Here is a 13,862-nt window from a genome sequence, read left to right as displayed (position 1 = left end):
TAAGGTGCCTGATTAAGAACACGAACAAGAGGTGTGCACGGGAGGCTGGTGGGCACTGCTGGTGGTGGGAAGCCATGAGCAGGCCGCTCATGGCCGCCGTGGTGGTGGCCTGCAGCTGGAAGCTCTGGGCTCCATGCAGCTGCTGTGGAAGGCGTGAGCAGGCACGGAGTGAGCCGCTGACTCCTGTACAGCCTGAAAAACCACACTGGGACCTTGATCCTGCTCTGTACAGAGACAGATATTGACTTCAGCAGGAAGATTTGCTTCTCTCAAGCTCTGGGAAGGACTGGGAACATGCATGACCCTTAGCTAACCATGTATTTATTTCCCCGTAACATCATCTCTTCCTGGTTTCATCTGCAGGCTCATACAAATGAATAAATGAAATGCATGAATGAAACATCCACGCTCAGTGCCTTGTTTAAGCATAGCTTGCTTAAATGTCTTGGGAGCATTGTCATGAGAAACGAATCTGTGCAAAACAGGCCTGATGAGGACAACACACACACCGTGCTGCTGTTCGGGCGGCGAGAGATCTGAGAAAAGCCTGCCTTCCCAGTACTCCTATAGGACACATACAAAGGCAGGAAGATTAATGGGCTCAGCAGCTAGTCGGCTGAATCGAATCCTCTCAGGCCGGGCAACGAAGGTACGACCACCGACGGTGTGATGGGTGAGGTGGGGCACAGCGAACTTCCCTACAGGAAGACCCTGTCTCTGGCGGAGCTGCCTAAAGCCGCCGCGTTAGGCCTGCGGCGCCCCCGCGGGGCGGGATCCCCAGGCCAGACACTCACCCCTCAGGTCTGCCGCCCTCCCGTCCCAGCCTCCCCGCCGCTGCCGGCTCGCCCGCGGACTACATTTCCCAGCGGCCCCCGGGGCGGGCGGTGGCGGCGGGTCCTGCCGGGAGCATGGCTGCCGGAGAGGCGGGAGGTGTCGTGCTCGGCCGGTCCGCTGAGAAGCTCTTTTCTCTGAGCGGGCTGTTCGCGGTGTACAAGCCCAAGGGGCCCACCTCGGCCGGCGTGCTCAACCTCCTGAAGGAGAGGCTGCTGGCAGGTAGGCGGCCGTGCTGCGGGCCGGGGAGCGCGGAGAGCCGGCTCCCCGGGTTGGGCCTGGCGACCCCAGGTAGAGGTGTTGGTGGGAAAGCGAGGGAATCGCGACAGGGAAGGGCGCGCCGGCCTTGCCCGCCGGCCCAGGGTTGTGAAGCCAACACGCGTTTAACCCTGGAGCGTTTTGGCCGGGGGTGCTGTGCCCGGCCTGGCTGTGGGGTGGGTGCCATGTGGTAGCACGTGTGTTCATCAGCGTGCCAGAACCACAACCCCTGCCAAGCCTCTGCACCTTCTTTCTCAGCAGTCAGAAAACAAGAAGAGAACTGGGGTTTGATTTTTTTTTTTTTCTTTTTGGTGGTCGTTCACAGCCCTGGCGTGGCCCAGAGTGGGGAGTGGAGCCATTCCTGGATACGTTCTGTCTCGCTGCGTGGAGCTGCTGACTCCCTGTGAGACTCGCTGTGTTGGTCACACTGCACGGTGAGCTGTGAGCCCACATTCACTAGTTGCCTTTATGGGGCAGGCGTCTGTTCTTGCCCAAGGCACAGCATGATGTGGGCTTTCCTTTTGAACTGGGATGAGATTTGCCCCGTCGGAAAGCTCTGGTCCCGCAGCACATAACGCAGGAGATCCCAGCTTGCTTGGAGAGCTGTCGAGCACGGTCCCAGTGCCGGTGTGCACCCATCTGCCAAAATGGGTGTCAGCAGCACCTCTGCAGCGCAGCACTGGCAGGATGTTCTGCTTCAGTCTCACTGCCTATTGCCATTTAAAAAAAAAAAAAAAAAAAAAATCACCAGATGAGTGAAAACAATGTTTCGAGGAGTTGGAAAGTCCTCAGTGCAGTCTGCAGGAAGTGCTTTTTCTGAATACCGGGAAGCCTGGGTGTCAGATATTAGGAAAAAAAAGCGTGATCATTGCCAAGGCGTGAGGGAGTGTGGCCTAGATTCTCTTTATAATGGATACGGGGACTTGATCGTCTAATCTGGGATTTCGGGCACTTGCTGATGAAGTGAACATGCTTCCAGACTGATGAGTGCTTATTCAGGCTGATTTACTCTGTAGTGAACTGTAGTGTAGGCACGGACTTGAATTTAGCTTTGAATGGAAGAGATTTAGCCGGATCATGTCTGATTCCCTGATGTGAAAGGCATAATGGAGAGATAATAAAATAGGTAAAGGAGCTTAGAGCATTTGTCATATTTAATACTAATAAATAAGGGGCATTGGACTCTGCAAAATTCCCAGAATCATTGGCTGCATAGGAAGTATGGTGGGTTGAGATGCTTTGACAGCATGAAAGCAGCAGTGAGCAAGTTCAGTTCGTTGCAGAGTTTCCATAGGACTGCGTACATGTGAATAAACATGACTCATTACATGGAAGTAAATACAACAAGAATTGATCGGATTATGTAGCATAAAACTTGTGTATAATAGATGATTTTGTGAACTCTGCTGTTAGTTCTTGCATGTTTTGTTAATGAAACTTCACAGGTGAGCTATCCACAAGGTTTTCTAGTAGTATTTTCTGAACATCTGTTTATAATGGTATGTAAGACTTGATTAGAATTTAAGTGAAAATAACTTGCAAATTATTTGAGGTTGGGAGTAGATCTAGGTGAATAACTGGTCTTATTCAGCACAGCAATTTCTGCACTACTAATTCATAGTTCAAATATTTGACTTTTATCTCATTTAGAAGTCTGAAAATATGTGCTATTTTTCCTGTGTTCTAAGGTTACCCTATAATGCTTCATTTCCATTTCTATTTGCAGAAGCTGGTGTGCAAACAAATGGGAACAAAAGAAATCAGGTTTTGAAAATTGGACATGGTGGAACTTTGGACAGTGCAGCGGCAGGAGTTCTGGGTAATGAAAAATATAAATATACTCATTAAAAGATGATTTCAGGAAACATTTTAATGCCTACATGAAACGAGAGATGAAGGGACAATCTGGGATACAGATGGCAGGCTCTGTGGTTTTGTGGGAAGGACAGGTTACCGTGGAAGAGTGATCTGGGTTAAATTTCCTGTGCATATAGTTTTACATGCATATAATGTGTTTCTTAACGGGCTATATTTTCCGCTTCCCATCCCTTCCCTCCCCCCCGGCCCCACAAACTCCTGAAATAACTTGTGGGTTATTACATGAAAGTACAGACTCTTGTGTAATGAAATCTAAATTACCTCAGAAATTGATGTTTTTTTTTTTTTGTTTAAGCTGGGGATTTATAGTCATCATAATTTTCTAAAGTATTTGTTCTTAAACTAATGCTTTTCTGGGATTTTGAGGGAGCCTTTTAGGTTGTAATATTCACCAAATGAAAGATGTGTAAGAGCAATTCAGCTGCTGCTTTTTTTGAGGCTCAGCACAGAAACAGTTTTTGCGTCCTGTCTTGCTTCATAAAGAAGAGTTATCCAAGAGATTTTGTCTTTTAATTTTGATAGCAATCCATTAATCAAATTCCTTTGTTTTATCGAGGAACAGGATGTATCAATTGCTGGTGTTGAACACTCAGCTGTGGGTGAGCCCCTTGGGCTGGATTATTCCCATAGTGTACATTGTCACTGCCGTTTTAGTTGATAAGTAACCTGCAAACTGGAGTTTGCTTAAATCACAGCCTTGTAGCTCTACTTGACTAGAAGAAGTAAAATCAATACTTTCTGATATTCAAAATCAACAGGTACAAATGAGTATACACTGAAAGTAAATCCACTGAGTTTTGATGTAATGACTTCACTCAAGGAGAGCTGTGCTTCAAGGGGATGTTGTTTGCTAGTAGAGGCGTATAGGCTGGTAATTGTCTTGTCACTGTGAACATTGCAAAATGTAACATTCTTAGTTCAGAAGAAAGCAGTAGATCATTTTGTTCCAATTTCCTGTACTGTGTGGCCACTCACTGAAGAATATCTGTGTGTATTGGTGAAGCAGGCATTTTCCTTTTACATAGATGTTCCCTTTGAGCATGCTACTGCTCATTGTGGGAAGTCAACAGCATTGATCCATAGGAAAAGAAAAATCACTCATGCGTCTTAATTGCTTCTCTTACTGTTCTCTGATATCCAGCAGTCTTCAAAGCCTGCTCCTGTGGCATGACAGAAAGTACTTGGGCTTGATGTGCTTGCTAAAGACAGAGAAGTGCATCACCTTAATATACTATGGATCAATTAAAAAAAGACAAAAGGTCTTTCATTCCACTGCTATACAAAACACACAGAGGAAAAATCAATGATAGCTAAGACAAAACTGGAGAGGAGTGGGAAATGGAATGTGCCCAGATTTCTTGTGGGATTGGGTAAAATAATGAGGAGAGAGGGGAGGACACAACAGAAGCAAGTTATTCAGAAAATGTGTTCTGCTTTTTGGTGTAGGGTGGCAGGGCAGAAAGCTTTCTTTCCTCATTAACAGCAAAGTAATAGAAAAATTTTTTTTCTGAGATCTCTAACCTTCCTTGATCTATACTGCTGTTTTCCAGATTTTATGTACTGTATATCTATAAATTTGTTCATGGGAATTAGTTGATACAGTGTCTTGCTTAGTGTGCCAAGTGTACTGCAAATAAATGGGTGGTGCTTTTCATCAGAAAGTATACTTCTGTATTTCTTTTCCTACTGACAGCAAATGTAGATGAGGAAGGACCACAGAGTCACAAGTCAATGATCTATGGCATGTGAGTGAAAGGCAACTTAGAGACCAAGTGGTGTGTGATGGCCCTACACTGGTAGGAGCCTGGAGTGACTGCTGTCAGAAGGAAAATCCTTTGTCTGTCCCCATCTGTGGCTTCCATTGCATTTGGAAGATGGTGGAAGCTAGAACTCAACTTCTACTTCTCAATGTTAGGTCTCATATTTTGGATTCAAGAATCAAATAACTGTAAGTCAAGTCTTAGTGAGTATCTTCTTTTAATATCAATCTAGGGCTGTGGTTCCACTTTAGTGTTACTTAAAATTCCCATTGTAGAAAAAGAATTTGGCTTATTTCTATATGGTAGTTATGAATTATGCTTTCACAGTAGAAGAAAAGATGAAAAAGTATAAAAATTAAAAATTTAGTTAAACCTGCTGTAGTTTAGTTTATGTTGTATTTCAATAATACACATGCTACAGGAGCTGATGATTAGTGAGGAAGATTGTTAGTGTCTTGTTCACAGAAGCATTCAGTGTCTCTTTAAAATTATTCTGTTGAATCTCTTGACACTTTTCAGCAAATTTCAGCTCAGCAGTTATGTTGAAATGTCAGTGATGCCATCACGTTGCAAGAAAAGTGCTTGGTTATAAAGTTTTATCCGGGTGCTTATCTCCTTTTCTCAGCCTTGTTGCAGCTCTTTCCTATCTGGCAAATATGACAGGAACAGGCTGAACTGAAGGTACACAAAAGCACAAGCACAAGGGGATGTGTGACTAAAAATCCCCAGGAACAAGAGAAGTAGGAATCAAGAATAAGAGGTAATCTAATGAGTCTCAGAGTGTAAAGATGGAGAAGCATTAGAGCACAAGTATTTGTGGGTTGTTTTTTTTTTTGTTGGTTGTTTTGTTTTTTTTTTTTTTTGTAAAAAGTTTATTGTCAATTTGATGCTTTTGGTACTGGCTCCTGGTTAACACAAAGCTGATTTCCTGCAAGCTCCCTTGACTCCTGTAGTTTTATTAAAATCAAGGACATAAGCTGTTACCTATTCCATGAGTTGTACACAGTACTAATTTCCTTCTAAAATTTTCATTATTTCTTTTGATTGCTGTATGTGGAGAAAATCAATAGGAAAGCATATTCAAGGAAAGCACTTTGTTGTAGAAGGCTTTAAAGTAAAACATAAAATAGAGCTCTTTTTCTGTGTCTTGTGAGAAGCTGGCTGACTGCTGTTTTGTAGAATACTGGTTTAAGATTGAAAAGACAGTCTGTACCTACACAGTAATAGGAAGGTTTGATTATAAAAGATTTTTGATAGAGGCAGTTGGACCTTTTGATTATTTTACTTCCTTGCTGTAAGCCTGATAAACAATTTCATTATGCTGTCTCAGCTGTATTGCTCCTGGTCGCTATCAACCTTTAAAAGGGCTGTTTAGTTACAGTGAAGGCTAGATTCATTATTAGTGAGCCATAGCCTTCATCAAACCAGAGATGGTGTTAATAGTGCTATCTGTTTCTTTAGTGATTAAAAGATAAATGTATCTTGGGTTGAATTAAAGCATTTTGCAATGGGTGAAGCTTATTTATCTTCTGCTTTAGACTTTTCACTAGTCCCATGTTGTTTGAACATCAGAGATACTTTCTCTTAAGCATTGACTCTCTTTATATGCTAACAGAGCATGAAAAGCTGTTTGTCTGACTCGCATAATATTTAGTAGTGAGTGGCACTGAATAAGGGAATTGCAGAGCTGGTTTTGAAGTGGCATTTCTCCTTCTGTCTTTGCAGTGGTTGGTATTGGAAAAGGAACAAAAATGCTGAGAACTATGTTGGCAGGTTCCAAGGTAAGGAATGCTAAATTACTTGAATTAGTGGGGTTTTTTGTTTGTTTTCTTTTTTCCTCCACTGAAGAGCTGCATCAACATACAAATATCCATCTCGCATATTTAGTTTAAATGTGTAATTCAATTCCGTTTTGTATTTAGTCAGAAATTTGATATTAAGACTTTTACATCCGGAATAGTTATTTTAAAAACTTTGTCTTGGTTTTTCTACAAAATGTTAATAAAGGTGAAATTCCTAATTTACAGGAAGATTGCTATGCTATTCAGTGTTTTCAACAACAACAACAAAAAAAAAAAAAAGGAGAAAATCTGTAATGAAGATGGCACTGTAAATGATGTTTTTGGGATGTAATTGTGTACAGTGGTTCAGTTTTTGGTTGTTTTCCTTATGTGTAGATAACATAATTGTTATTTAGCTTGCAGTAACAGATGGTCTTTGTTTCTGTTCTCTCTTCTTAAATACCATGAGGCCTTAAGAGGCACCTTTTGGAATTAAGAGTGTTTTGCGTTTGTGATAGTAGCTATCATTCCAGATTGCAGCTCCTCTAGATGGGTGCCCTACCAATGCATGGATAGGCACGCGTAGGAAGCCAGAGGTAATAAAAGCCCTGTGGCTGCATGAGATAATCCAGACTGAAACCTTGACAGATAGCAATCTTCTTCATTGCTGCTTTTGGTTAGTTGTACTATGTCTTTGGTGAGTGCGCTCCTGGTTGTAGGCCTTACATACATAAACAAATATGTGTACTCTCAAGAATAATCTACCAGTGTTGATTCCTTCTTTCCAAGTAAAATCCTGTGGTTTTAGCCATTATTTTTAAATGCAAAGTTTAGGTAAGAATGACAGATGCAGAAATCAGTTAAGCTTTCCAAATTTCATCTTATACTCAGGGAAAGTCAGTAGTGGCAGCAAATTGATAGCCTTTCTAATGCATTTTATCCTGCTATTTTTCCCACTGTCTTCTGGTCTGAACACTTAAGCCCTTTACAGGTGCTGAACTGATAGTTTGAGGTAGAATTTGATTGCCAATCTTCAGTTCAGCTCAAAGGCAAATAATCTGACAGAAGAGAATACAACCAGGATAAAAGGACATAGCTGTAGAGTCTGATCCAAAACTTACTGTAGTTAGTGTTGGTCTCTGCAATGACCATGATGGGTTTGCATTTGGTTTATATGACCAGATTTCAGAGGCATCTGTGTTTTGAAACATGCAATAAGCAGCCGGAGCTGGAATTACAATGGAAGTGTAAGCAGCTACTACCTGAAATCTCCTTTCAAAGAACTTTTAAGTTAAAAAAAGGTATTGAAGTACTTCAGCTAAATTAAGCCATCATAGCTAAATATGTGAAAATTGTTGATTTAAAAACACATAAAGCAACCGAAATATCTCATAAGCTGATGCTCACAGTGGAAACAGGTGTGATGGATGAAATAGTTTAAACTATTTTTGGCAGAAGAGAGTATCTGCAAGTTGTTTGGCAACTTTACTGTGAAGTCCTGTAGCCAGTGTTATCTAGCCAAACGTTGTCCCCAGATAGCTCAAGAAGGCTTATAGCTGCTGCTGCAGGGCGATGGAGGGGAACACGGAGGAGAGATGGGCAGTGGGGGGCAGTCCAGTAAAGCACCCCAGCTAGATCCATCAGCTCTCACGTGGCCTTAGGTTGGGGTAGGCTGTGGGCACTTGGTTCAGTGAGGCAAGCAAAGTTACATCCTTACAGGAGGTCAGCTCTTCCACTGCAACTGTTTGTGTGTTCTGACATGGTGGAGAGTGTGAGGTAGCTAACATCCAGGTGTCATGGCAGTCATGAGTCTTCATTTGGGGCTTGTCTTATCTCTGCTTTCATATTTTTTTATTTATATTTCAGTAATTTGAGAGGCTTAAGAAAGTTGAAGGATCTCTCACAGATATTTGCCTATTTGTTTTTTTAACCACACTGACAACCATGGCTCATAATGTAGCGAGAGATCTGATACAGATAAATCCTTGACTGTCTAAATAGGTTTGAGTATCTTTTTGTATCCCATGCTGTGTGCTAGGAGTTTATACTCTTATTTCACCTTTTTTTTTTTTTTTTTTTTTACCATTGGGGATGCTAAAGTTATTGTTGAAGTTTGATGTTTTTCTTTTGTTCCTTTTGTTACTATAACAATTCAGATTAACTGTCTGAGCCTCTCTGGTTAGGATTTATTGTTTGGTTATAGGAGTGTATATTGTAAAGAAATAGTTCAGTCTATCATTGTTGGCAGCAGAGCTATGCTGAGTGGCCAAAACGTATGTTACTGCAGTAAACTCCATATGGTGGCTCTGCCAGAGATTGGACTATTTCTGATTTTTTTTTCCCCAAACGTTGTGTGAAACTTTCCTGACTCTGTGTGGCAGTTCTGAACGTTATCACTTGATTTGCAACTCATACACGTTATACAAGGAGTGTTACTCTTTCAGTGTAAATCTAGTTCTCCTTTGATTTGACCTCCTTATGAATTAACACAAAACAAATAGAAATGTGCAGCCAAGGGCAGTACCTACTTAGCGTTCCAGATTTCTCATTGGAGAATTTATCCAGAAATAAAAATATGTGCAAACTGGCTTAGGTTTTGTTTGTTTGCTTTATTTTGTTTCAAATGTTCCAAGTGAGGGGGAGAAGCCGAATCCTCTTGGATCTGGAATTTAAATACTAAACATTTAATACATATTCCATAGGAGAATCACTTTTCCTTCGTGCATTCTGGGACTTTGACTTGGTCTTGCTTGGATATTTTGCACTGCATTATTTTGCGAGAATCTTTTTTATCATGTTTTCAAAATAAAGATAGTAGAATGAGAAAGTATTTCCTGGTTCATCAGTAAAATTGATATGATGGGAGTGGACCAATTTTTATTACGGTAAATCGTTTCTGAATGACTCGGTCTTATGGGTGACTAGTCTGTCTCAAACAGAATGTAGAAGCGATTGTTTTGTGAGGGAAATGAGTTAGAAAATGTTAGATGGCAACACAGTTTTCAAAGCGGTAATCCTGTTTTAAAACATCTCATCTACCAGAATGTGCTGTTACTTAGAAGCAATGAAGGAAATAATCAGGGACTCATCAGAGAAGAAAAAAAGTAAGAGCAATAAGCAATGGAATTCTTCATTATTCTAATACTTTCCATTGGGAGGAGATGTCTTGCAGCACACACAGTCTTTATTTTTGGGTGGGATAAAACAGGGTAATTGAAATTTTTAGACTTAAGTTCTGTGCCTAATTTGTGCATTTATTCAGGGAGATAACATCTGAGTTCACCCTAAGAGAATTTGAGTCATACAAGTGTGAATGAAGCCAGAACTTGTCCATCCATCAAACTATGCTTGAAATCACTGTCTCTCGGTGAGCAGAAAGCACGAGTATATTGGTTTTATCTGAGGATGCAACTTCTTGTCATGGTCCACATACAGCCTGAAACCCCAGGTGCTCAGTGACGTGAGGGAATTGCCTGAGTATTTTGCACTGATTGCACAAGCTTGATCAGGGACTAGTTAAAACAGAAAACTTAATTTCAAAAGTTGTGGCTTCTCCAGAACGAAACACTATGAAAAAAAGAGAAAACAAAAAAGTTATTATGGGCAGAATGAAGACACATCAGTGACCTGATATGTGATAACTTCAATTTATTATAATTGTTAAAATTTGAGTTCTTATGAGTCCTGGATGGAAAATGAGTGCTAGTTCAGTGATGAGGTCTCAAAACTTGCCAGTCACACTTGTATCCTATGAGAGAGGGCTTGCTTGAGCAGGAATTGGTTCAAATCATGTCTTGAGAATTTCCGAGACATGTGAGTTACTTTTTGCAGCGTGATTCTGGGATTAGAGCTTGCATATTGCAGAACTGTTTCTCTAGAGGGTTGGTACCAGATGCTGTGGAATGAAGTGTCCATAAAGAAGGTTATTTCTTTACCTCCTGAGATTATTCTACTGTCCTAAAAATGAGACTTTAATTTGTATCCTTTAACTTCTCAAACATAAAGGTTGCTAGCTTTCTCCATGAATTCATTTTTTTTTTAATTAAGTCCTTAGCTTCCATCTTTTGGCAGTGAGTTCAGTGAATCAGTAATGCATTAAAACGCACGTCTAGTAGTTCTATGAGTAGCAGAACTAATGAAGCCTTTTCTTGTGACTTCGTTTGTTTACAGCTCGTTAGACACCAAAGCCCCACGTGGACTCTTTGGTATCCAGTAATACAGCAAGGCTCCTTCTGAAGCCTTTTTCTTAGTGGAAGCTGCAATAGATTTATTTCTTCTACCTGTCTATTTTCAAGAGGCTTGTAACAACTTGGCACCTCTGTGACCTCTCTTATTCAGTGAACATTTGTGTGTTTGCACATTAGCATGCACACCATGATGGTGTAGGTGCTATTTCTTTGGAAATCCTAATTTTCTTTTTTAAAGAGCCTTGCTGTGTTTTTCTGTTGTGGTTTGTTTGTTTTTTTAATGTATTTCAAAAGCAGTTTTTCTTCAGTTCATATATTTGAGTTACAAATGCAAGTGAGTTGGCTTTCCTTTTGAAGGATCCTCTTGGTGGTGTGTGCTCTTACTTTTAATCTTAACATTTCTCTACAGTATCACCAGCTGAGCTCTTTGCTTCATCTTGCTTTCTTCTGGAGCTGGTAAAGCCAAAACTATTTATGCATACAGTGCATAGTGATGTGTTCTATTTTCTTTTTCATATTCTGATATTTTTAACGTTCTCTTGTAAGGGCAAGATTTGTGGGTAGTGGTAATACTTTTTATTGGACTAATTGGTTACAGTACAGAAAATTAGACATTAGGGTATGCAAGCCCTTTCTCAGATCTAAAATAGAAGCCGTGGATTTAAGTGTGTTTCAGATTTGTTTAGAGTTCAGAGATGTAGGTATCTTTTAGACTATTTATGAAAGAAAAAGGAGTTAATGCTTGTGAGTGTGATACACCAACAGTTATGGGTGGGTAAGACCCCAAAACTGCTCCACACAGATGGGCTACCTTTTATTACCTGCTTTAATAGAGTAAGAAAACAATTTATTTCCAATGTGGGGTAGCAGGGTTTTGTTCACAACCTATCAGCCAAGCTTCCAGTCACAAGGTGAGGGGGACTGTTCCTGCTTGATGATTCTTCAGATCCCATCCTGCTTGTGTTCATCTGTGGTTTTAGTTGGGCTTTTACTTCCGAACTGCAGAATTATCATATCCAACTGTCTATATTTGTCTTGGAGGAATGCAAGTAAAAGTGCTATGTTTGCTCTTTAGCTTTTTTCCCTAGGAAATTTTTCATCTTCAACACCTTCTCATTTTTCACTCTGTGGTTCATGCCCTTTTACATTCTCACACCTCTTTGTTTATGGTATCCCATCCACAATAACCAAGGGTCTGACTGAGTTTCTATATGTATTGAGGTGGGAGAGGTAACAAAAAAGAGTGCAGTATGTGACCTGCTCATTTAAGCAAAATGGATTGTAGCTACACAAAATGTCATTACTTTCCCTATGTTCAAGCCCAAAGAAATTATTGTTTCCTTACAAGGGAGATAGGAGAGAAAGAGATGATAAGGTTATCTCCTAGGGGAAAGAGAGAACCTGGTAGATTATACATTGTGGCATGTGAAGGCGTTAGTGTGAGGTAACGTTATAGTGTGCCATAAATCCAATGTCTCTCTTAAGCCTGTGTTTTTTTTTCTGAACCCAGTGGAGTTATGAATTTTAGTTCCCTGGCTTGCTTTGAAAGGTGTTTTATAGGTTTCCCTTGAGGAACAGGACTGGCAGATCAGAGATGGAGTGATTGTTTTATGAGAGATGTTAACCCACGGGCAGATGGATGTGTTTCAGCTCTTGTAGATTGGCTAGGTGAATTCTTCCTGACATGTAGTGGTTGCTTAATTTCACCCATTTAGTTACCATTTTGTGCGTCAGATGTAGTATATTACATTCCTGAAATACAGGTATTAGGACAGAGAAGTCTTGACATTTCTGTTACATGGTATTTGTTATGGTATTGTGCAAACATTCAAGGAATTCTTCTTTCTATGTTTGCACAATACAGTGCAAAGATGTCATGTCTATTAATAAAACTTGTCCTACTTACATCTGTAGTCTGTAACAGCTATATCCAAGGACTGATATAATAGTTTGCTTTTTTTTTTTTAACCACTGCTGACACTTGAGAACATTTTTGCAGAAACAGAACTTTCTATTGTAATTCCATGACCTGTTTCCAGAGCAGAGGCGGTTGATTCAGAGACTCATTGTTGTTTATGCAAAATTAGCATTGGTTTCTATCCTGTGTGTATTGTTTTATATTACTGACAACAAATTTCTTGTTCCCTGAGTGCCTTAAGAAATTACCTAGAGATCAATGTCAGTTTATGAAAATATGTTCTTCTTTATTTTGTCACAAGGAAAATATTTATATAAAAGAAGGGCTGGGGAAGTGCAGGAATGATGTTGGTTTTGATATGTTTTGAGAATGTGCAGAAGGTGTTATCAAAACTTGAAGTGGTGTCTGTACAAAACAAGATGCACTGAGGGAATGATAAGCCTGCACAGTGGAGGATGCAGGAATCAGGAAGGGCTAAAGTGTTATCTGGATAAAATGGTCTTAAATGTGCCCCTTACGTGTTACACACTGTCGGCACCTTTAGTTGCCTGTTACCACAAAATGTATGATACAATTTTAACCTGCTTTTTTTGGTAACAGAACTTAAGAAGAGGCTGATTTGAATGTTTACGCTTTCCTGCACTGCCCTGTATCCCCAAAACAAAGTTGTAGAAGAAGAACCTGTTAAGTAGGGTAGATATACACTTTCCTGCAGTGATGCCATTAGTAAGCTGGTTTAACGTGCTTTATATTGCTCAAGTCTCTTTTATGCTCGCTCCAGAGGCCTAATCTATTAATAGTTTAGCTCCATGCTCTATTAATATTCACACTTTTTTTAAACTCTTGAGAATCTTGAGGACTCTGCACCTATTGTGCTGCAGAAACTCTTTCCTTCAAAAATGCAGAATATTTTAAGAGCATGCTCTAGTGTGGTTTTTATGTTCTTCCATTCACGAGGTAAGTGTCACCTTCTCTCCTCTTGGCTTTTCTATAATCATGTATATGTCTGTGCTACATGAACAGTTCTTGCTTGCATTCATTAAAAAAAAAAATCAAGACTGCAATATGGCAAGGCTTTTTTCTCTTTCTTAAAAACACAGGAAAAAAGAAAAAATGTTAATAGATTTAAACTAGCCACTCTGCATTGTTTTCTGTATTGTTTCTTTCTAGTAGTTTGGAGATGCTTTTAGCACTGCCTTTTAGAATTTACTGCATCTTAACCTTATCAGTGTCTTTGAATTCACCTGAA

General features: G+C 40.3%; 1 protein-coding gene across 1 annotated transcript in view; it reads left to right on the top strand.

Annotated features, from left to right (window-relative positions):
• The first annotated feature begins 878 nt into the window (after nucleotides 1-878).
• TRUB1 (TruB pseudouridine synthase family member 1) overlaps nucleotides 879-13,862 on the top strand; it is a 28,924-nt gene continuing 15,940 nt past the window's right edge. The window contains 3 exon segments of the mRNA XM_042791285.1: nucleotides 879-1,053; nucleotides 2,816-2,908; nucleotides 6,453-6,508. Of these exon segments, the coding sequence (XP_042647219.1) occupies nucleotides 909-1,053; nucleotides 2,816-2,908; nucleotides 6,453-6,508 (294 nt within the window). The 5' untranslated portion in view covers nucleotides 879-908.

Source organism: Tyto alba, unplaced genomic scaffold, assembly GCF_018691265.1.
Source record: "Tyto alba isolate M040663 unplaced genomic scaffold, T.alba_DEE_v4.0 Super-Scaffold_1, whole genome shotgun sequence".
Classification (NCBI taxonomy): domain Eukaryota; kingdom Metazoa; phylum Chordata; class Aves; order Strigiformes; family Tytonidae; genus Tyto; species Tyto alba.
The sequence above is the reverse complement of the archived record's forward strand: the minus strand, read 5'-3'. Positions and strand labels throughout refer to the sequence as shown.